Here is a 25,081-nt window from a genome sequence, read left to right on the forward strand (position 1 = left end):
TAACTTGCTTCCTGAGCCCTTTTACGATTGTGACTTTATTTTCAAAATCTTTCATCTGTTTGTTTTGCAATACCAATAGCTGTTTGAAATAATCAGCACTTTTGTGTGTAATATGGCTGTGGTTTGTAGTCAGTGTCTTTTCAATTTTGGGGGAGCTATTGCTACATTTGTAAGCTGTTTGCCACAGACTGGGCTCAGTGGAACAGAACAACTTGGATCACCAGTCCATGTAAAACCCATTGATAAGTAGCTTTCATTGAAAAGACGTTTTTTTTTGTGAAGTTTGGGGAGTTAATTCGGGAGGGAGAGGCTGAAGTCACAGCCCAAGTTGGGCGAGTCCATTCAATGCTCAGAAAATGTACTTCACGCTCCTCGTCAGCCTACCGTCCTCTCCTCCAATCAAAGTACTGTAGTCACCATCAGCCTACTGTCGTCGTGGTGCAAAGTTCAAAAAATAGTGTTTTTTTTAAATCACAATCTCTCGCAGTGGAACCCTGCTTTAGAGTGACAATTTCAAATTACAAGTCTCCATTCATAGCACTTTATTGTTAACAGAAACTTTCTGATTTTTCAGTTTTGCAAAATCTTATCTACTTTTCCTTAGTATGATCAGAACTAGCAGCCTCACTTAATAACATAGCAAATTCTGATCTGACATTTAGCTGTATAACTATACACTTTTTATGTGAGATGAATTTTCTTAGTTTTAAATTTTTTCCCCTCTGTTTTCTGAAGTTTTTACCCTGAAATGATACAAGAATCAAAATCCACCCTACACCATTAGTCATTTGTGATAAACATATCGTCATAATGGTGGCTATCTAGTGTGGTCGATGAAGTTTAATTGTGAAAGCAAAGTACATTACACACCCATTACAATTTTTGTATGCTAGTGCAGTGGACCAAGGGCAAATCTATATCCCATTGCTTATGAAAGTATTGTTTTCCAGTTGACAGCTGTCCTTTCATAGAGGGATGGTCTCAGCAAAGCAAACAACTGAACCTAGGAACCCGAACAATTTCACTTGTTTTGCAGCATGGGTACCCCCTGTGGCTTTCTCCAAGTATTGTGCAGAACACTGATAGAACCTGAAATAGTTATGATTTCCAGTACAACTTTTTTACATATAGTGGTGCTAGAAAGTTTGTAAACCCTCTAGAATTTTCCCTATTTCTGCAATAAGTATAGTCTAAAATGTGATCAGATCTTCATGCAAGTCCTAAAACTAGATGAAGAGAACCCAATTAAATAACACGAAACATATTATACCTGTTCATTTCTTTATTGAGAAAAATGATCCAATATTACATGTACTTATTGGAAAAAGTATGTGAACCTTTGCTTTCAGTAACTGATGTGACCCCTTTGAACAACAATAATTTTAACCAAACGTTTCCAGTAACTAATCAGTCCTGTACGTAGGCTTGAAGGATTTGTAGGCTATTCCAACTAACTTAACTACTTCAACTCTGGGATGTTGGTGGGCTTCCTTGCATGAACTACTTGCTTCAGGTCCTTCCACAACGTTTCTATAGGATTAAGGGACTTGGCCATTCCAAAACATGAATTTTCTTCTTTTTAAACCATTCTGTTGTTGATTTATTCTTGTATTTCATATCATTGTCTTGTTGTATTATTCAACTTCTGTTTAGCTTCAGGTGATGGACTGCTATCCTACACTCTCCTGTAAAATGTCTTGAAACAATTTTGAATTCATTATTCTCTCAGTGATCACAAGCTATCCAGGCTCTGAGACAGCAAAGCAGTTCCAAACCATGATGCTCCTTTCATCATGCTTCACAGTTGGGATCAGGTTTTGGTGTTGGTGTGCAGTGCCTTTTCTCCTGCAAACATAGCAATAAGCATATCAGCCAAAAAGTTCATCTGTCTTATCTGTCCACAGAACAATATTCCAGAAGCATTATAGAACATCCAGATGGTCTTTTGCAGACTTGAGACATGCAGCAATTTTTTTTTTGGAGAGCAGTAGTTTCCCCCATGGTCTCCTACCACGAACACCATTCTTGTTCGGTCTTAAGGTGAACAGAGATTTCTGCGGGTCTTTTGCTGTTACCCTGGGTTCTTCTTCACCTCCTTCAGAATTGCACGTTGTCCTATTGGTATGATCTTTGCAGGAGATCAGCAGGGAGAGTAGCAACAGTACTAAATTTTCTCCATTTGTAGACAATTTCTCTTCCTATGAACTAATGTGCACTCAGGTCTTTAAAAATGCTTTTGTAGCCTTTTCCAGCTTCAAGCATCTCTGCATTTCTTCTTCTAAGGTCCTCTTTTGATTGAGGTATGGTTCACATAAACAGATTTTTCTTGAAGGACAGGCTCTGTCAGTAACCTGACTTTGTGTATATTTTTTTTAAAAGGGCAGGGCCCCTCTACAAGCCACACCTCCAATCTCACCTCATTGATTGGAACACCCGACTCCAAATAACTCTGTAGAAGGCATAATCTGAGAGGTTCACATACTTTCCCCAACAAATACATATAATATTGGATAATTTTTCTCAATAAGTAAATGCACAGGTATAATGTTTTGTATTATTTATTTAATTTTGTTCTCTTTATCTAGTTTTAGGACTTCAGTGAAGATCTGATCACATTTTAGGTCATATTCATGCAGAAACAGAGAAATTTCTACAGGGTTCACAGTCTTTCTAGCACCAATGTAGACATTTGACAGTCTTTGACAGTCTTTGTGAGTATGTCTTGTAGGAAACAAATAGAGAGATGTTGTCTAACCAAGTCAAATTTGTAACTTATTTTTTAATGGTTGGAATATTTCAGGCTGTTGTCTTCTTTTGATCATAAGGTAAAGCATAATGTAACTAACAAAAAAACAATTATTTGTATCAAATTATAGCACATTTTTGCAATATTCCGAGCACTTGTTCCCATTGAGCAGTCTGTTTAACAAGTAAACATTCTTGTCCATTGTCACACTGTAATTTAACAGTAGCAGTGGATTTTTTGACAGCTGGGATTATATGCAATCAGTCTTCCTGGACCAGACCTAATGCTTGAAGTAACTGCCCATGGTCCATGGCAGCTTGTACAGTTTTGATCCAGGATATGAGGGCTACCTTCACTGACCATGAATTCAGAGTGGCATTTAGGCCTTGGACAGCATAGCCTCGAAGCCTTGCCACACTGATCCTCACAACAGGCTTTGAGAGATGGCAAAGCTGAAAAATGTGCTTTGGTCCTGTCAAAGCTGTCGAGAATTTTAAGAGTTTTTAAAATGCTCCTGAATTCTTTTTCATTAAAACAATTATATATAAATGTGGCAATTATATGAACGTATATGGAGGGCTATGGTCCCAGTACAGGTTGATGAGAGTAGGTAGTTTAAATGGTATTTGGCTTGGACTAGATTGGCCAAAGGGCCTGTGTTGATACTGTACCACTCTATGACTCTGAATGATTTAAAAATATTTCTTTTGAAATATAATTGAAAACAGAAGAGCATTTAGAGATGATGAATATCATTAGATAAAAGTAACATAACTTTTGAAAAAACAACTGCTTACTTTTCTCTCTGCATCTTAATGTGTAGTCCTGGCATATCCATTGGAATCAGTGTGGATGCTGATCTATCTATCTATCTATCTATCTATCTTTATTTATTTATTTATTTATTTATTAGAAAATTACAAGAATAAATGTGATGATAAAATAGTAAGAAAAAGAAAAATAATATTAACCCTCCCCCCCTTAACCCTTACCTAAAGAAAGAAAAAAAAGAAAGAAAAAAGAGAAAGATTGCCTGGATATCGGAGGATCCCCACATGCTCCATGGAGTTCAAAATAATTTTAATATTTATTTTTACTTTCCCCAATTACTTTATAATTTTATCTTCAAAGGACCTATGTATTTAATCCTATCTTTTGTAGGTATGGAAGCCAAATTTTCAAAAATATATCATATTCATTTCTTAGATTGTATGTAATTTTTTCAAGTGGAATACAACTATGTATTTCATTATTCCAACGATCCATAGTTAAATATAAATCAGATTTCCAAGTAACTGCGATAACTTTTTTGGCTACTGCCAATGCAATTTTTATAAATTTTTTCTGATACTTATTCAATTTAAGTCTCGGTATTGTCCCTTCAATGTCTCCTAATAAAAATAATACTGGACTATGTGGGAGTTGTACTCCAGTAATTTGTTCCAATAAAAGTCTTAGATTTATCCAAAATGGTTGAATTTTAAAACAAGACCAAGTAGAATGTAAAAAAGTACCAATTTCTTGATTACATCGAAAACATTGGCCAGACATATTTGAATTTAATCTATTTATTTTCTGTGGTGTTATATATAATTGATGTAAAAAATTATATTGTATTAATCTAAGTCGAACATTTATTGTATTTATCATACTATCAGAACATAATCTTGACCAGCTTTTTCCATCAATTTTAAGATTCAAATCAGATTCCCATTTTTGTCTTGATTTATGAATTCCTGATTTAATTGTCTGTTTTTGAATCAAATTGTACACACTAGCTATAATTTTTTTAATTTTTCCTTTTTGAATTAATATTTCTGTTTCACTAGGTTTTGGCAACAACATTGTTTGACCCAGCTTTTCTCGTAAATAAGCCTTTAATTGAAAATGACAGAAAAGAGTGTTGTTTGATATTTTATATTTATTTTTTAATTGATCAAACAACATCAATATACCTCTTTCAAAATAATCACCTATATATTTAATCCCCTTTTGGAACCAAATATGTAATAGTTTATTAACCATTGTTAAAGGAATAAGCCTATTTTGAATTAAAGTTCTTTTTGCTAATAAAGATTTCTTTATCTCATCGTCCATATTTACCTTATTCCATAAATCAATCAAGTTTCTTAATATAGGAGATTCTTTTTTTTCCTGTATCCATTTGGATTCCCATTTATATATAAAATCTTCTGGTATGTTTTCTCCTATCTTATTTAATTCTATTCTAATCCATGCCGGTTTTTCTTCATCAAAAAAAGACAATAAATCTAAGTTGATTTGCTTTATAATAATTCTTAACATTTGGAAATTGTAACCCTCCTAAATCAAATTTACATGTCAATTTTTCCAATGATATTCTTGACATCTTTCCTTTCAAAGAAATTTCCTTACATATTTATTCAGTTCTTTAAAAAACTTCTGAGGTAATTGTACTGGTAAAGTTTGGAATAAATATTGCAATCTAGGAAATATATTCATTTTTACAGCATTAACTCTACCTATTAATGTTATTGGTAACATCATCCATTTATCAAGATCGTCTTTTATTTTTTTAATGGCAAATAATTTTGTTTATATAAATTTTTTACATCATTATCAACTCTAATACCGAAATATTTTATCCCATTTATTGACCATCGAAATTGAGTTACTCATCGACATTGATTATAATTTCCTTTGGTAAGGGGTAAAATTTCACTTTTATCCCAATTTACTTTATACCCTGATACTTTGCCATATTCTTCCAATCTAAAAGATAATCTTTGCAAAGATTGCAATGGGTTTGTTAAATAAATCAAAACATCATCAGCAAATAAATTAATCTTATATTCTTCTTGATTAACTCTAAATCCCCCAATGTCTGAATCTGTTCTAATTAATTCAGCTAATGGTTCTATTGCCAATACAAATAAAGCAGGTGATAATGGGCAGCCTTGTCTAGTTGACCTCGTTAAGCAAAATTGTGTTGAAATCTGACCATTTGTAACTACTTTAGCTTGAGGATTAGTATTTAAGGTTTTAATCCATTGTATAAAAGATTTTTCTAACTCATATTTTTCCAATACCTTAAATAAAAAATCCCATTCCAATCTATCAAAAGCTTTTTCTGCATCCAAAGCAACTGCCACACTCATTTCCTCTCTTTTTTGTGCCAAATGAATTATACTAAGTAACCGGGTTATATTATCCATTGATTGTCTGTTTTTAATAAAACCTGTTTGATCCATTGGTATTAATTTTGGTAAATATTTAGATATTCTATTAGATAAAATTTTTGCTATTATTTTATCATCTGTATTCAACAAAGAAATAGGCCTATATGATGTTGGTTTTAAAGGATCTCTATCTTTTTTTCGCAATACAGTTATGATCGCTGTTAAAAAAGATTGTGGGAGTTTATGCATCCTTTCCACTTGATATATTAATTCCATAAAAGGACGAATTAATCTTTAAATTTTTTATAAAATTCAGGAGGAAAACCATCTTCTGCTGGGGATTTATTACTCTGAAGTGATCCTAAAGCTTCTTCAACCTCTTTTAATGTAAAGGGCATATCTAATCCTTTCTGTTCTTCCAAATTTAATTTTGGAAGGGTTATTTGTGATAAAAATTTATCTATCTCAGCAATCTTATTTTGTGATTCTGATTGATATAGTTCAGTATAAAATTTTTTTAAAGTTTCATTCATTTCTAAAGGTTTATAAGTAACCTTATTTACACTTGTTCTAATTGCATTTATTGTTTTAGAAGCCTGTTCTGTTTTCAACTGCCAAGCAAGAATCTTATGTGATCTTTCACCTAATTCGTAATATTTCTGTTTAGTTTTCATAATTACTTTTTCTATATGATATGTCTGGAGTGTATTATATTGTAGTTTTTTATTAACAAGTTGTCTTCGTTTTTCTTCTGTCATATATCTTTGAGATTCTTTTTCTAACTTTATATCTTTTTCCAATTAATCTATTTCTGCCATGTATTCCTTCTTAATTTTAGATGTATAACTTATAATCTGACCCCTTAAATATGCTTTCATCGCTTCCCATAATATAATTTTATCCTCAACTGAATGTAAATTTGTATCCAAAGAAAATTGAATCTGTTTTTTCATAAAATCACAAAAATCTTGACATTTAAATAAAATTTAATTAAATCTCCACCTTTAGATCGATTTCTCCTTATCCATCATTATCATTGTCATTATCAAGGGAGAATGATCTGACAGTATTCTTGCTTTATATTCCACACTTTTCACTCTATCTTGAATATTTTTTGATAATAAAAAAAATCAATCCTTGAGTAAGTTTTATGTCTATTTGAATAAAATGAATAATCTCTTTCTCTTAGATTAATTTTTCTTCATATATCAATCAGGTTTAAATCTTTCATTAATGATAAAGTTAGTTTTATTACTTTTGATTTTGTAGCAACTTTAGTTGACCTATCCAAAACTGGATCTAAACAAAAATTAAAGTCTCCACCTATTAATATATTATCATGTGCATCAGCCAAGTTCAAAAAAACTTCTTGTATGAATTTTGCATCATTTTCATTTGGTGCATAAATGTTCATAAAAGTCCATAATTCTGAAAAAATTTGATAATGTATAATCACATATCTCCCCACAGAATCAATTACTACATTTTGTATTTTAATTGGTAAAGTTTTATTAACCAAAATTACAACTCTTCTCGATTTTGAATTAACTGAAGCTGCAATGACATTTCCAACCCAATCTCTCTTTAATTTCTTATGTTGTAGCGGTGTGCTACAAGCAGCGCTAGAATTACGACACGGTAACTGCAGTCGAAGGAAAAACTTTATTCGAAAACTTCAGCCTCACTTTTAAGCCTCTGTCAACCGGCCCCCCATGGCGAAGAGGCTCCAAAGCTCTGTGCTCGCAAACCCCCGTAGGCTATCTAATTGTGAGTCGGTTCGGATACGCTAGGAAATGAGGCGCTACATAACCCCCCCCCAGAACCGGCGATACACCCCCCAATGTCCACAGCCTGGGCCAGAACCTGCTTGGGAGGTCGGCCTCTGCGCCGAGGCGCCGGAAACTCGGCCGGTTGCGCCAGGTCCACATGGGCCGGCTTGAGGCGGTCCACCGTGAAAACCTCCTCCTTCCCCCCAACGTCCAGCACGAACGTGGACCCGTTGTTCCGGAGCACCGTAAACGGCCCCTCGTATGGCCGCTGCAGCGGTGGCCGATGCCCGCCCCTTCGCACAAACACAAACTTACAGTTCCGTAGGTCTTTGGGTACGCAGGTCGGGTGCCGCCCATGCTGTGAAGTGGGTATGGGGGCCAGGTTACCGAGCTTCTCGCGAAGTCTGCCCAGGACTGCAGCGGGTTCTTCCTCTTGCCCCCTCGGGGCTGGTAGGAACTCCCCGGGGACGGCCAGGGGCGCGCCGTACACCAACTCGGCCGACGAGGCGTGCAGGTCGTCCTTGGGCGCTGTGCGGATGCCGAGTAGGACCCAGGGAAGCTCGTCCGCCCAGTTGGCTCCTCGCAGGCGGGCCATGAGGGCCGACTTCAGGTGACGGTGGAAACGCTCCACTAGCCCGTTCGACTGTGGGTGGTAGGCAGTGGTGTGGTGCAGCTGAGTCCCCAAAAGGCTGGCCATAGCTGACCACAGGCTGGAGGTGAACTGGGCGCCTCTGTCGGAGGTAATGTGGGCTGGTACACCAAAGCGGGATATCCAGGTGGCGAGCAGGGCTCGGGCGCAAGATTCGGAGGTGGTGTCAGTGAGCGGGACCGCCTCTGGCCATCTTGTGAACCGGTCCACGATAGTCAGGAGGTAACGCGCTCCGCGCGACACTGGCAGGGGGCCCACGATATCCACATGAATGTGGTCGAAACGCCGGTGGGCGGGATGGAACTGCTGCGGTGGGGCTTTGGTGTGCCGCTGAACCTTGGCCGTCTGGCAGTGCATGCACGTTCTGGCCCATTCACTGACCTGTTTGCGGAGACCGTGCCAAACGAACCTGCTGGAAACCAGCCGGACAGTTGTCCGGATGGAGGGATGCGCCAAGTTATGAATGGAGTCGAAAACACGTCGCCGCCAGGCTGCGGGGACGACCGGACGGGGCTGGCCGGTGGCGACGTCACAGAGTAGGGTCCTCTCACCTGGGCCCACGGGGAAGTCCTGGAGCTGCAAACCAGAGACTGCAGTCCTGTAACTCGGAATCTCCTCATCTACCTGCTGTGCCTCTGCCAGTGCCTCAAAGTCTACCCCTTGGGAAAGGGCATGAACGGCAGGGCGAGAGAGCGCGTCCGCCACGACATTGTCCTTACCCGAGACGTGCCGGACATCCGTCGTGTATTCAGAGATGTAGGACAGGTGGCGTTGCTGGCGGGATGACCAGGGGTCGGATGCTTTCGTAAACGCAAAGGTAAGCGGTTTGTGGTCCGTGAACGCGGTGAAGGGCCGGCCTTCTAGGAAGTACCTGAAATGCCGGATTGCCAGGTAGAGCGCCAACAGTTCCCGGTCAAAAGCACTGTACTTGAGCTCGGGTGGCCGCAGGTGTTTGCTGAAAAACGCCAGGGGTTGCCAGCGACCTGCGATGAGCTGCTCCAGCACCCCACCGACTGCCGTGTTTGATGCGTCCACTGGTAGGGGTGTCCATTCTGGGATGTACTAGCATTGCGGCGTCAGCCAAAGCTTCCTTCGTTTGAACGAAAGCGGCGGCGGACTCCTCGTCCCAGGTAATGTTCTTGCTCGGACCCGACATCAGGGCGAACAGGGGGCGCATGATCCGGGCAGCTGAAGGGAGGAAGCGGCGGTAGAAATTGACCATACCTACGAATTCCTGAAGGCCTTTGATCGTGGTGGGTCGGGGGAAGTGGCGGACCGCATCTACCTTAGCGGGCAGAGGGGTTGCCCCGTCTTTAGTAATCCTGTGGCCCAGGAAGTCAATGGTATCAAGTCCGAACTGGCATTTGGCAGGGTTGATTGTAAGACCGTACTCACTCAGTCGGGCGCAGAGTTGACGGAGGTGGGACAGATGCTCCTGACGACTGCCGCTGGCTATGAGGATGTCATCCAAATAGATGAACGCGAAGTCCAGGTCCCGTCCCACCGCGTCCATTAACCGCTGGAACGTCTGTGCGGCATTCTTCAGGCCGAACGGCATGCGGAGGAACTCGAAGAGGCCAAACGGGGTGATGAGAGCCGTTTTGGGGACGTCGTCAGGATGCATCGGGATTTGATGGTACCCTCGGACAAGGTCGACCTTGGAGAAGATCCGGGCGCCGTGCAGGTTTGCCGCAAAGTCCTGAATGTGCGGCACAGGGTAGCGGTCCGGTGTGGTAGCCTCGTTCAGCCTGCGGTAGTCGCCGCACGGTCTCCAGCCCCCCGTCGCTTTGGGCACCATGTGCAGGGGGGAAGCCCAGGGGCTGTCGGACCGCCGGATGATCCCCAATTCCTCCATTCTCTGGAACTCCTCCTTCGCCAGTCGGAGCTTGTCCGGGGGAAGCCGCCGAGCACGGGCATGGAGGGGTGGTCCCTGTGTCGGGATGTGGTGCTGTACGCCGTGCCTGGGCATGGCTGCTGTGAACTGCGGTGCCAGAACCGATGGGAACTCCGCCAGGACCCTGGTGAAATCGTTGTCGGACAGCGTGATGGAGCCGAGGTGAGGGGCTGGCAACTGGGCCGCGCCCAGGGAGAACGTCTGAAAGGTCTCGGCGTGTACCAGTCTCTTCCTGGGCAGGTCAACCAGCAGGCTGTGAGCTCGCAAAAAATCCGCACCCAGAAGCGGTTGGGCTACGGCGGCCAGTGTGAAGTCCCACGTGAACTGGCTGGGGCCGAACTGTAGCTGCACCTGACGGGTGCCATAGGTCCTTACTGTGCTGCCATTCACGGCCCGCAGGGGGGGACCCGGTGCCCTGCTGCGGGTGTCGTAACTCGTCGGAGGTAAAACGCTGACCTCAGCCCCAGTATCGACCAAAAAGCGGCGTCCCGACCTGCTATCCCACACATACAGGAGGCTATCCCGATGGCCAGCCGCCGTAGCCATCAGCGGCGGCTGGCCCTGGCGTTTCCCGGGAACTTGCAGGGCGGGCGGCAACGGCGGGCTTCTGCGCCCCACCGCTGGTGGTAGAAGCACCAGTGGTCATTGGGCCGGGGGTTAGTGGGCTCTGCGGCCGGGCCTGGACTGGTTTGCTGCCGGGAGCGTGGCTGGGAGATCTGTGCGATGGACGCCCCGCTCACCTTTTTGGCGTTCCACAGCAAGTCCGCCCGGGCTGCCACCTTCCGGGGGTCACTGAAATCCGCGTCGGACAGCAGCAGGCGTATGTCCTCGGGCAGCTGCTCCAGGAATGCCTGATCAAACATGAGGCCTGTGTGTCCCTCGGCCAGAGACAACATCTCATTCATTAAAGCCGATGGAGGTCTGTCGCCCAAGCCGTCCAGGTGCAGTAAACGGGCAGCCCGCTCGCGCCGTGAGAGTCCGAAAGTCCTGAGGAGCAGGGCTTTGAATTCCGTGTACTTGCCGTCTGCCGGGGGCGACTGTACGAACTCCGCGACCTGGGCAGCTGTGTCCTGGTCGAGGGAGCCCACCACGTAGTAGTAGCGGGTGTCTTCTGAGGTGATCCGGCGAACGTGGAATTGGGCTTCGGCTTGCTGGAACCATAGGTCCGGGCGCTGTGTCCAGAAACCCGGCAGTTTCAACGAAACCGCATGAACAGAGGCGGCGTCGGTCATTTCTGGTCCAAAAATCGTTTGGACCGTCGGGGTCACCAATTGTAGCGGTGTGCTACAAGCAGCGCTAGAATTACGACACGGAGTCGGTAACTGCAGTCGAAGGAAAAACTTTATTCGAAAACTTCAGCCTCACTTTTAAGCCTCTGTCAACCAGCCCCCCATGGCGAAGAGGCTCCAAAGCTCTGTGCTCGCAAACCCCCGTAGGCTATCTAATTGTGAGTCGGTTCGGATACGCTAGGAAATGAGGCGCTACAATGTTTTGTTTCTGTTAAATGTGTTTCTTGTTAAAAAAAGCTATATCTCCTTTCATTTTCTTAATATATGTTAAAACTCTTTTTCTTTTCACAGGTCCATTAAGTCCATTAACATTAAAACTTTAAAAATTAAGTAAATTAATCATTCATAATACTTTGGGAACTCTTTAAAATTCTCCATGTTGCTATGAGTCTCTCCCCAACCATCCAGGCAAAAAAGAAGAAAAATAAAAGAAAGGTAACTAATATATAAGAAAAAAAACAAAATACCCCCTCCACTAATGTTGTGAATAAAAAGAACACAACGTTACCCCTCTCCCCCCATTTTACGGGTTATGGCAATCGCCACGATTGTACACATGAAACTTGCAGCCATCGATCAGGAGCTCCTCCGGCTCTCCCGCAAAAAAAAAAGAAAATATATTAGTGAAGAAAAAAAAAATTAATGTCTCTACTCCCAATTAATACTGCTCAACTTTTTTTTTCCTTATAAATGTCCCTCAAGTCCAACCTTGTTTCAGTCTTCATCATTAGTCCATTTCATTTCTATAATTCTTTACTCCTCTTCGTGGACATCAGGTAATTCTTGTACAAATTTCTCCGCTTTCCGGTAGTCAACAAAAAATCTTCTTTCTTCGTTATCCAGGAAAATGATAAATTTTGCTGGGTAGCTCAATAAAAATTTATAGCCCTTTTCCCATAAAGATTTTTTCACTGGATTGAATTCTTCCCGCTTCTTCAGAAGATCGTAACTTATGTCTGGATAAAAAAAAACTCTTTTCCCTTCTATTATCAATGGCCCATTTCTCTTTTTAGCACCTTGAGTAGCTGCCTTCAAGATCATTTCTTCATCTTGGTACCTTAAGCATTTTATCAAAATTGATCTTGGATTTTGATCTTGTTGAGGTCTTGGTCTTAAAGCTCTGTGTGCTCTTTCAATTTCAATTACTTGGCTTCCTTCTTTCATTTCCAAAATTTTTGGAATCCATTCTTGAAAGAATTTTATTGGATTTTCTCCCTCTGTATCTTCCATAAGACCAACAATTTTAATATTATTTCATCTACTAGAGTTTTCAAGCGCATCTATTTTTTCCAACATCTGTTTTCTTTCTATTGTCCAGGCAAGATTATTGTCTTCTATCTTATCTATTCTTTCAGTGTTTTCTTCCACTTTTACTTCCATCTCTTTAACTTTATTGTCCATCTTCTTTTGTTTTTCCACCACATTATCGAGTGTATTCTGCATCCTTCTTATATCTGTTCTTATAGCTTTTAATTCATTCATCATATATATCAGGATATCTCTTATTTCTCCTTTAATGTCCTCCTTCTTTTCCTCTTCTTCCTCTGAATTTCCCAAAGAGTCTGATTCCACTTCCGATTCACTTCCAATTTCACTTCCAGCCATAGTTGGGATTTGTAGTTTTGTTAATATCTGTTCATGCATACTTGTTTCTTCTCGCATGCGTTGTTCTTGCCGTTTCTTCTTAGAGACCGCCGACATTGCTGCAACTTCCTGTCCCGCATCATCAGAAGTGCCATGCACTTCGCCGGGAGAAGATCCAACTTGAGTACGAGGCTTCGCCGAGACGGTTAGGCCTTTTTCCCCGCTGATTTGCGCAGTCTTCGAAGTAGTAGCTTTCTTCTGTTTCGGTTTAGGAGCCATATCAAAAAATAATCCTGAGTTGCTTATAAATAGTTTCTGGTAGGTATTTATTAACTCTTCTTCATTTAAACCCTATTTCATTACTTTTTACGAGGGAGCTGGATTCCCAACATCTCAACCCTACGTCATCACATGACGCCCCCCTGGACTCTGATCTTATGTCTGGTCTGATGTTTGTGATGGATCAAAGAAATATTTTTAAAGATTGTATTCATTTCATTTATGTTGCAGCTGCATCCACTATTTTGATATTTTTTATTAACCCTATTACTTTTTCCCACTGTTAGATAAACAGAGTTATGACTAAATTATATTCATAAATTAAATGGAATCCACATGCCAGGTTGATCTGGTTTTAATTTAATTAATTAATTTATTTAGAGATACAGCTCAGAATAGGCCCCCTTTCAAGCCATGCCGCCAGCATCCCACCCATTAACCCTAAACCAATCATGGAACAATACACAATGACCTACTAACCTTTGGATTGTGGGAGGAAACCAGATCACCTGGAGGATTCCACAGGGAGGATGTACCAACTCCTTGCAGAGGATGCTAGTTTTGAACTCCAAATTCTGATGCCCCAAGCTGCAAAAGTGTCATGCTAACTGCAACGCCAATGTGGCGCCTTTTCATATTGCTTTCACATCATTGGATGATGGAATTGGCTGTGATCATGCAGATTGGAGGATAGCTCATGTAGTTCTGTTGTTTAAAAAAGGCTCAAAAAGTAAGCCGGGAAATTATAGGCTGGTAAGTTTGACAGCGGTAGTAGGTAAATTATTGGAAGGAATACTAAGAGATAGGATCTACAAGTATTTGGATAGACAGGAACTTATTAGATAAAGTCAGCATGGCTTTGTGCGTGGTAGGTCATGTTTGACCAGAGTTTTTCGAGGAAGTTACCAAGAAAGTGGATGAAGGGAAGGCAGTGGATGTTGTCTACATGGACTTCAGTAAGGCCTTTGACAAGATCCTGCATGGGAGGTTAGTTAGGAAGATTCAGTCACTAGGTAGTAAATTGGAGAGGTAGTAAATTGGATTAGACATTGGCTCAATGGAAGAAGCCAGAGAGTGGTAGTGGAGTATTGCTACTCTGAGTGGAGGCCTGTGACTAGTGGTGTGCCACAGGGATCAATGCTGGGTCCATTGTTATTTGTCATCTGTATCAATGATCTGGATGATAATATGACAAATTGGATCAGCAAATTTGCTGATGATACAAAGATTGGAGGTGTAGTGGACGGTGAGGAAGGTTTTCAAAGTTTGCAGAGGGATTTGGACCAGTTGGAGGAATGGGCTGAAAAATGGCAGATGGAGTTTAATGTGGACAAGTGTGAGGTATTGCACTTCGGAAGGTCAAAAAAAAAAGGTAGAACATACAAGGTAAATGGTAGGACACTGAGGAGTGCAGTAGAACAGAAGGATCTGGGATACATAATTCCCTAAAAGTGGCATCACAAGTAGATAGGGTCGTAAAGAGAGCTTTTGGTACATTGGCCTTGATAAATCAAAGTATTGAGTATAAGAGTTGGAATGTAATGGTGAGGTTGTATAAGACATTGATGAGACCGAATTTGGAGTATTGTGTGCAGTTTTGGTCACCTAATTACAGGAAGGTTATTAATAAGGTTGAAAGATTGCAGCAAAGGTTTACAGGGATGTTGCGGGGACTTGAGAAACTGAGTTACAGAGAAAGGTTGAGTAGTTTAGGACTTTATTCCCTGGAGCATAGGAGAATGAGGTGTGATTTAATAGAGGTGTATAAAATTATGATGGGTATATATAGAGTAAATGCTAGCAGGCTTTTTCCACTGAGACTAGGGGAGAAAAAACTAGAGGTCATGGGTTAAGGGTGAAGGGGGAAAAGTTTAAAGGGAACATTGGGGGGGGGCTTCTTCACGCAGAGAGTGCTGGGAGTGTGGAATGAGCTGCCAGATGAAGTGGTGAATGCGGGCTCACTTTTGACATTTAAGAAAAACTTGGACAGGTATATGGATGAGAGGGGTTTGGAGGGATATGGGCCAGGTGCAGGTCAGTGGGACTAGGCAGAGAAACGGTTTGGCACAGCCAAGAAGGGCCAAAAGGCCTGTTTCTGTGCTGTAATGTTCTATGGTTCTATAAATGATCAAATTTGCATAATAAATCTGTCATTAAATGTATTGAATTTGCAGAGCTAATAAATTATCAGCATCACAAGTTATTTCATATATTTTTCCAACCTAAATGGATGAATAAGCTTTGGAAAATTATAGAATTGAGAATTAATCCACTTGATAAAAATAATTAAGATCACTGTCCAGTGAAGTTTAGAATAAACATCTTAATAATTGTTGGCTGTAGTGAATTTGTGCAATAATAAAAACTATTGTCTGTCCATCATTTACTTAACTGGGTTAAGTGATGGTAACTTTTGAGAAATCACAAGGATTTGTTGAGTTTATAAATGTTTGGGAACCTTTGCTTTAAGGAGAATCCCTTTGAGTGTTCCTTCTGAAGTCAATTCCCCAAGTTAATTGACTTGGCTTGAAAGCAGGATGAAATGGGAGATAAAGTTAATAGTACTGGAGATGAAGGTAGGTTTAGGAATACCATTGAGAGATGATGTAAATTTTGAAACATTTCATGTTCAGGCTTGAGCTTACTCTAGTTACATAGAAGGTTTCTATATTGTCATCTAAAATTGGGATGGAAAGTGTACAGATTTTATAGAAATCAAGGAACCTGTTATTTTGTGAGTGCAGTGAGGTTGACTATTAACATCCTAAATTTTTTTACAGGCTGTTCAGAAATCTTTGCAAAAGAGAGCATCAACAAGAGAAGATGCAGTTGCATCCACAAGTAACCTAGATGAGGTAGTAGATGATCTTGCAAAATTCTTAGTCTGTGTCACGAGTTATTTACTAATTTATGAACCAATTTTGTATTCTTTGAAAAATTCATACTACTTTAAAAGTGGAGGTATTGGAATAACAAATTACCTACACTGAACAGATAAGTTGATGAATCTAATATCCAATTTATGATTTTTGTATAATTTAAGATTACTAAACACAATCTTAAAATCTATATTCTTATTTATTTTTATTGATTATTATTGTGGAAGTATATTTTCAGTTTTGCTCTCTAGTTCCGTTCAGTTATTCATGTTTATATGCACTTTCTATTGTAAATTTGTTTTCATTTTAAAATATAGCGGTCCTTAAGCTGCATTTGTTTTGCTGTTCTGGAGTTTTAGATGGATATTAAGGATATCAAAGAGGATCTATTGCAAGAGAGACATCAGTGTGATGTGGTTTGTCAAGGGAGTTTTTTTCTGAAAATATGGTTCATAAATTCAAGTATGCAAGCTCGAAGTGATTGGTGACTTATGAGGTAGGTTCCCAGATAAGTTCACTGGGTTTCATGATAATGGAGCTGACCAACTTACAATAGCCTGCCAGAGAAGTGTTTTGAAAAAGTGCACTGCTACTTGTGCAGTAGTATATATGTAGGTCAGTTTGAAAAATATGGCATCAAGAATTGCTGGAAGGGTCAGTAGTTTCCCCCAACTGCCCTCACAGCTCAGGGATGCTCTAATAGTGACAATATTCAAGAGGGAAGTCAAGGCAGATTGTGGCAATTACAGAGACATTCTCTCCTGACAACAAAGTGCTTGTATGTATCTTTGTATGACTCCTTCTGCTGTATGAAGAAGTACTCCCTGTATTATAGTGTGGTTTCTGCCCATCTAGAGGTACTGCAGACATGATCTTCACAGCATGTCAATTACAGGAAAAATGCTGTGACCAAAAGCAACGCACGTACTTGGCTTTCATAGATACAGTAGACCAGCAAGGTCTCTGCTGGATATTATCAAGAAATGGCTTCCCTGACAAATACTTGTGAATACTGAGGCATGATGGCGTGTCAGCGAGAGTACTCAACAATAGTGGTACTGAATCAGAATGAATCACTGTTAAGGCAAGAGTCAAACAGGACTCTATTATTGCACCCACCCTATGTGCCATCTTTATTGCTGCATTTTTTCTCCTCATTGACCAAGACCTGCCACAGGGAATCCCATTGTGTATGGAATGAACACCAGGCTTTTCAATCTCAACTGGCTCAAGGTCAAGAACAAGGTCAACACTGCTGTCATGGAACTTCAGTATGCAAATGACAACATCACAGCACACTCTGAAGAAGACCTCCAATGTATCCTGAATGGCTCTGCCAAAACACTTCAGGCCCTAGGTCTTGTATTAAACATAAGCAAAAAAGATAAAAGTCGTATATCAGCCACCACCCAAACACCCACTTATCCAGCCTTCCATAAAAGTTGACGATATTGCCCTTGAAAATGAAAATTACTTTTCCTACCTTGGCAGCATTCTCTTTTAAAAGCAGATATTGACTCAGAGATCAACCACCACCTGAGTATTGCTAGTGGAGCCTATGCAAGATTCAAGAGTTCAAGAGTTTTTGAAGACTTGAACCTACACATCAAACCAAAACTTTAGGTTTATAGAGCAATTAGTCTTCTTACATTATTTATGGAACTGAATCATGGACCACCTACAGTAGGCACCTGAAAGCCCTGTAACAATACCACCAAAGAGCCTTGCGAAAGGTTTTGAGAATCATCTGAAGGACACGTGCACTGGAGGAGGCCAACATGAACAGCATCTCCAACACAATAAACCAATACCATCTCTGATGGATAGGTCATGTCATGTGGATGCCTAACTCACATTTCCCCAAACAGATCTTTTACTTCCAGTTGAAAAAAGGTCAACAAGCTCTGGTGGACAAAGGAAATGCTTCAAAGATAACATCCAAATCAGTCTGAAGAAATTTACCATTACATCTAAAAACCAGGAAGGCATTGTCCTCTAGATACCACACAAACACACACACCCACACCCCCCCCCCCAGAGGAAATCTGTTCAAGAGGGAACTATGCTACATGAGAACAACTTCCACTGTGCTACATAGAACAAAAGAAACTGAACACCCAAAAGACCCAACCACTAATCACGGCCACCACATCATCGTACCCACAATGCACCAGAATGTGTGGATCTCTGATGGGTCTCCACAGCCACCTGAGGACCCAGCAATAGACAACCCTTTAGGAGAGCATCAAACCCGACTTGAGTGATCGCATTAAAGAAGCATTGAGAATTGTGGAAAGGAGCAGCCACGGAGCTAGGATTCCTTATTTCATTAGCAATTTGGAGGCTGTGGCTAGAACAGAGGGGAGGAATGGCTGGGTCAAAGTTGTTTGGAAAAGTGTAGGTGAATTTTGGTTTCCTTGTTGCCCCTGAACAAATCACCTTCTGTTGCCCATTTTTCCAGTCCCTTTGTTCTATAAGTAACCTTTAAGATGTTCTCAGTCATTCTCAATGGAAAAAGATTATTCAAAGCAGATCAAGAGGCTTGAGCATTTTTCTGCGTTTAACCCACATCCCTCTAAACCTTTCGTACCTGTCCAAATGCTTCTTAAATACTGACTGTCCCTGCTCTGGAATGTTCTATATATTCACCACCCTCTGTATGGAAAAACTTGCCTCTGATCTCCTTTAAGAATTTTCCCTCTCACCTTCACCACCTTTAGTTTAAGAACTTCAAACTATGAAGAAAATCTGTGACTATCTAACCTGTCTATTTTATAAATCGCTATTGTCAACACTCCTCTACTTCCTTGTGCTGCAGGGAGAGGGAAAAGTGAAGAGATAAAGGGGTCAGAAGGACAAAGAAAACAAAAATAGGGGGAGTGGAGGCAGATGGGAGTAGTTCCCAGAAGTCAGAAAAATCAATGTTGATGCCTTCAGGTTGGAGACTACACGTTTCCTCACTCCCCTCCCCCACTGTCATGACCTGCCTATTGTTTGTGCTTTTAATATTTCAGTAATATTTGAGCTGTGTGTGTGTGTACGTTGATTGGACATTCCTGTTTGTTTAATTAATTCATTACGGGTTAAATGTAAAATATGTGAATTGCATACGTCATGCAATCACATGATATGCTCGCTTAAGGTAAAGAACAAAGTTAGACTTGCATCTCTCAGCACTCTTGTTTTCCTTTGTGTTAGTTTAATGTTTTGAAGTTACAAAACATAATGGTGTTGATGAGGTATTTTTAAAACTGTCCCGAGATGCCTGTTGAAAGCAGTGAGACGTTTGAGTGTAAATAAAGCACAGTGAGGAACAGAGAGTAAAAAAAACGCAGCTCAGCACCTGCAGAACAAGTCAAGTTTAAAAAAAAGGCAGAAAACAGAATTCAGTAAATTCATAAACAGTAACAGGTGATAAAAATCATAAAAAAGAGCAGAAATGGCTGGCTACATCAGATGGATAGATGCATTTGATTGCTTAATGGGCAACTGGCTTATGTTTACTGAGCTAATTGAACAGTATTTTGAAGCAAATGAAATAGCCAATGAGAAATGAGTACCAATTTTGCTGAGTACATTGGGTTTAAATGCTTATAGTTTGCTTCGAACTTTGACTGCTCCAAAATTAGCTTTGCTGATTTCATGAAAGTGTTGCAGGAACTTTTAGAATGAAAACCATTATTGATTGCAGAATGCTTTAGGTTTCATAAGCAAAATCAAAAAGAAGGGGAGTCCATTTCAGCTAATGTGGCTGAATTGAAGAGATTGTCTGAGCATTGTCAGTTTGGTAATGGGCTTAATGATGCACTGAGTGATTGTTTAATTTGTGGAATCTTACAAGGAAGTATTCAAAATCAGCTCCTAACTGAAGCACAACTTACGTTTAAGAGAGCAGTTGAATTTTCTGTATCAGTGGAAACAGCAGGCAGAGATGCAATTGAGTTGCAGTTGGGAATGAAAGTGAGCATGAACAAAGTTGCAGTGTCTAAACAGAAACTGGTCTGGCTGAATGAATTGTGTTGCCATTGTGGTTGAAGCTCACATACACCAGACCAATGCAGGTTAAAGGTGAAACTTGCAGAAAATGCAACAAAGAAGATCACATACCCAAAGACCATGTCAGGTAGACAAAAATAAATAATCTGCACAGGGAAGAGAAAGAGCTAAAAAGTCAAGTTGCAGTTTCAAAAAGAAGCACTAATGTGCATGCTTTTGAAAAATCTGACAATGATTAGAGTAATATGGGACTGGATAACCTTGAGATTTACAATGTGAAAACTAGCAAGAGACAAGCAATATGGCTTACACAAGAAATGAACATCAAATTAATTAAAATGGATTTAGACACTGGTTCAGCTGTTCAGTCATCACATAAAATTAGTTTGAGTGGTATTTCAAAGATATTGCACTGACACCTGTAAATATCCAACTAAGAACTTATACTGGAGAAGAGATAACTCCTGTGGGAATGACACTTGTAACAGTGAAATACAACAACCAACAACCCACATTGGGCTTGTATGTGGTAAAAACAGGAGGGACAGCATTGTGGGGGTATGATTGGCTGAGCCATCTACAACTTGATTGGAGATTCATCCACTATTTGCATGTCTCATCCCCTGTAATGAAATGAACTGAAAGTGAGTTAAGAAAGGTACTGGATGCTGCTGTAACAGTCTTCATGCTGTACATCATGAACTGTTGCCCAACAGAGGGCAAACAGGTATTCTTGCCAGCCTCTGGTTGGAAAACATATTGGACCAAGGGAGGACCATGCTGTTCAGAGTAATCATAGAAGTGATGAAAGCAGTGACCTGACTACAACAGTTTTTGTAGGCAATGTATCTGAGAAAGCTACTGATATGTTAATCAAGCATTTACTTCCAAATTGTGGCTTGGTTTTGAGCTGGAAGAGATCTCAAGAAATTTCAGGAAAGCTGCAAACATTCTTTGGTGAATATAAAAAACCAGAATCTGCTCTGCACTCATTAAGGTTATTGCTTAAACTTTAAGTGGGAGACAAAAAGCTGCTTGCAAAAGTAGATGCAAAGATCAAACCCCGGCTGGATGAATAGAAGGCAAAAGGAAGGGTGTCAATGTAGATACGAAAACAGAGGACTCATTAGATGATGTTGTGGATGAGGAAACCAAAAAGAGAGATCAGATCATAAAGAGAGCAATAGAACGTATAAACTATTTTCTGGATTCCAACCAGGTCCAGGTGTCAGTTTTACCTGATATTTCGATGATAGACTCCACCATCTTCTTCAGGGATGATGCCTAGGCATGTCTAGTCCAGTGTATGTATGTCCGCAAGGGTTAATAAGAGAATACTCCAGTGATCTAAATACAGCTTCCCAATATCAAGATGCACAAACTAGAAGAAAGGGGAAGGAGAAGAAGGATGCCCATAGCTGTCAGAACCACTTCCTGCAGTCTCAGAATCAACTCCTCCAACCACCATGAGGAGGTTCCAGAAGCTGAGAGTGTTTTCACAACCACAAGTCTTGCCTGTCAAGCAGTGTGATTCTCTTTGTCAGGAAAGATGTTATCCCACAAGTGTAAGAAAGCCTCCAAAGCGATTGAATCTTTAAGCCTGAATGGTAAATTTTAAATTGTCCTACGCTGTGGATGTCTGTGTAGTAGTTGTTCTGTATAGTATGTTGTGTATATAGTTGAGATGCACTCTGGGAGTTTATAGTCAAGCAGGGTGCAGTGTTATGTAGTATTCTAGTAATCTTGTGTATATATTGATTAAGAATTGTTGTTCATTTAAATAATTCATTGTGGGTTATATCTATAAATAGGTGAATTGTATACATCATCACGCTACCATGTGCTATGCATGCCTCACACAGTAAAGAACAAAGTTAGTCTCGCATCTCTACGCTCTCATTTTCCTTTATTAGTTTAATGCTTTGAAGTAACAAAACATAACACTTATCACCCTCACCTTCCACCCTCTGGTTCTGCACTTCCCTTTATTTCATGGTCTACTGACCTTTCCTATCAGATTCCATCTTGTTCAGTCCTATGCCTCTTCCACCTATCACCTCCCAGCTTTTCACATCATTCCCATTTCCCTCCTCCCCAACCTATCTACCTTGTCCTTCTCACCTGCCAGTTCACACTCCTCCCACTCTCTTTTATTCTTGTTTCTGCTCCTTTTCTGTCCAGTCCTGATGGGTTTCAACCAGAAATTTTGACTGTTAATTTCTTTCCATGAAATGCTGCTAACCTGCTGAATTTCTCCAGAGTTTTGAGTGTGTTGCTTCAGATTTTCAGCAATTGGAGTCCTTTTTCCTATTCCCTTTTCTCAGTTTCTTTGCCTCCACTGCACCTGCTTTCAGGACGCGGCTTTCTGTTCCAGGACATCAGAAATGTCCTCCTTCTTTAAAGGACAGTTTTCCCTCCATCCACTTTAGATGTTGTCCTCACCCGATCTCCTCCATTTCCTGAACATCTGTATTCACCCCATCTTCCTGTCTCCTTAAGGTGATGGAGTTTCTCTTGTCCATACCTACCATCCCATCAGCCTCCACACCTACTGCCATCTCCAAAGGGATTCTACCACTAAACATCTCTACCCCCTTCCCCCCAGCTCTCCGTATAGGGATTGCTCCCTCTGTGAATCCCTTGTCCATTTGTTCTTCCCGGCATTTATCCCTGCAAGCGGCCTAGGTGCTAGACCTGCCTGTACACTGCCTCCCTCACCTCCTTTCAGGGTCTAGGCATTCTTTCCAGGTGAGGCAACACTTCACTTGCAAATTTGCGGGGGACCGCTTCATCAAGTACCTCTGCTCCATCCACCAGAAGTAGGATTTCTCGGTGGCCAAACATTTTAATCCCAATTCCCATTTCCTTCCCAGTGTGTCAATCTATGGTCTCCCCTTGTGCCAAGATGAGGCCACCCTCAGGGTGGAGGAGCAGCACCTTGTATTCTGTCTGGGTAGCCTCCAACCTGATGGCATGAATATCGGTTTCTTCTTCCAATAAACAAATTCCCCCAATTCTCCACTCTGACCTTTTACTCACCTGCCTAATACTTCCCCGTGACCCCCATCCCTTTCTCCTGTAGTCTGCTCTCCTCTCTTATCAGATTCTTTCTTCTCCAGCCTAGACCTTTCCCGCCGATTTGGCTTCACCTATCTTCTTCCAGCTAGCCTCCTTGCCCTCCCCCACCTTTTTATTCTGGCATCTTCCCCCATCCTTCTCCATTCTGAAGAAGGATTTTAGCCAGAAATGTCCACTTCATTTCTTTAGATGCTGCCTAACCTGTTGAGTTCCTCCAGCATTTTGTGTTTTGTCTTGGAAGTCTTTTTTGCTGAGGAGTTGTGAATAGAATTGCAATCATCAGTAAAGATCTCTACTTCTCTCCTTCAGATGAATGAAGGTTATTTTTGGGCCTAAGGCTGAGGAAATCTGACAGTAATATCTGACGGTAATGGCCAAGAGTTGGGATGATTTATAATGATTGATCTGGTAGCTTTTTGGAAATTCAGATGGCATAATAACATGGCAGGATTAATGTTTCACTCCTGTTCATTTTTATCTCTAAATATAATTAGATTAAAAATTAGCTTTATTTGTCACATGTACATCAAAACACAGTAAAAAGTATCAACTACTAATACAATCCAAGGGTTGTGCTGGGGCAGCTCGTAAGTGTCTCATGCCTCAGATGCCAATATAGGTTGCCCACAACTCACTAAACCCAACTCCAACTTGTATGTCATTGGAATGTGGGAGCAAACGCACCAGGTCACTGGGAGAGTATAAAAATTTCTTACAGACAGCAGCAGAAAATGAACCTCAGTCAGTGATTGCTGGTTCTGTACAGTATTGTTCTAACAGATATGCTACAATGCTGCTCTCAGAATTGAAAGCTTTATGCCTTGTATCATATTTTATTTTGCACTAAATATTTGTTTTGGCACTGTATTATTTGATTGTAAGATCCCAGTACATAAAATGGATTGTACAGGTGAACTACTGCATCCAGATTAATTAAGCTTGCTATTTTTTTTAAAACCTAGAATTCTACAAACTCTTTAAACACCTTAGAGCAATTACCAGAAGCCATATCCTCAAGCAAGATGGCTACTAATCACCAATGCAGCTTTTCAGGTAAGGCAAGATTAGCACCTGTATAAAGTTAAAGGCATTTATTATTAATGACATAGTTTGGTGCAATTGATTGCCAATATTCAGACCAGCTATTATCACAGAATATAGAACAGCTATGAGAAAATATAAAATAACTGTGAATAGCCTTGATTCTTAAGGAAATTGCTTTATGCTTCTCAGCATAGTTAGTTTTCCCATGTATTGTGGCAATATACTGATGTGATAAAATGGAGGGCATGTAAAACAAAGTTTTCCACTGGACATTGTGACAGTATATAACAATTTACCAATCTGTCATGAGGATAATTCATTTTCTCTCCTGTTCTTTTCATTTTTTGAGCAGTACCTTGATGTTTTTTCTTTTATAAATTGGAATAATTCTCCAGGTGCTGAATCCAAAGCAACACACACACACAGCTGAGGGAACTCCAAAGGTCAGGCAATGTCCACAGAAATGAATAAATAGTCGACATTTTGGGCCAATCCCAAGACTGGAAAGGAAAAGAGAACGTGCTAGAATAAAAAGGAGGGAGGTAAAGGAGGATAGCTAGAAGGTGGTTAGTAGACGTAAAGGGCTGGAGAGGAAGGAATCTGATGGGAGAGGAGAGTGGACCATAGAAGAAAGGGAAGGAGGAAGGGATCAGGACAGGTGAAAGCAGGTGAGAAGAGGTTAAAAAGATAGAGTGGAGAATACAAGAAGAGGGCAG

At 40.8% G+C, this 25,081-nt stretch overlaps 1 protein-coding gene across 4 annotated transcripts in view; it reads left to right on the forward strand.

Moving 5' to 3' along the window:
- cfap36 (cilia and flagella associated protein 36) overlaps window positions 1-25,081 on the forward strand; it is a 107,360-nt gene that overhangs the window by 71,252 nt on the left and 11,027 nt on the right. For 3 of the 4 annotated variants that reach the window (XM_059985974.1, XM_059985976.1, XM_059985977.1), the window contains 2 exons: window positions 16,149-16,223; window positions 24,284-24,374. In XM_059985974.1, coding sequence (XP_059841957.1) covers window positions 16,149-16,223; window positions 24,284-24,374 — 166 coding nt within the window. The remainder of the gene's footprint in view (window positions 1-16,148; window positions 16,224-24,283; window positions 24,375-25,081) is intronic. The other variant, XM_059985975.1, reaches the window with a different exon arrangement.

This window comes from Hypanus sabinus, chromosome 12 (genome assembly GCF_030144855.1).
Source record: "Hypanus sabinus isolate sHypSab1 chromosome 12, sHypSab1.hap1, whole genome shotgun sequence".
Taxonomy (NCBI): Eukaryota; Metazoa; Chordata; class Chondrichthyes; order Myliobatiformes; family Dasyatidae; genus Hypanus; species Hypanus sabinus.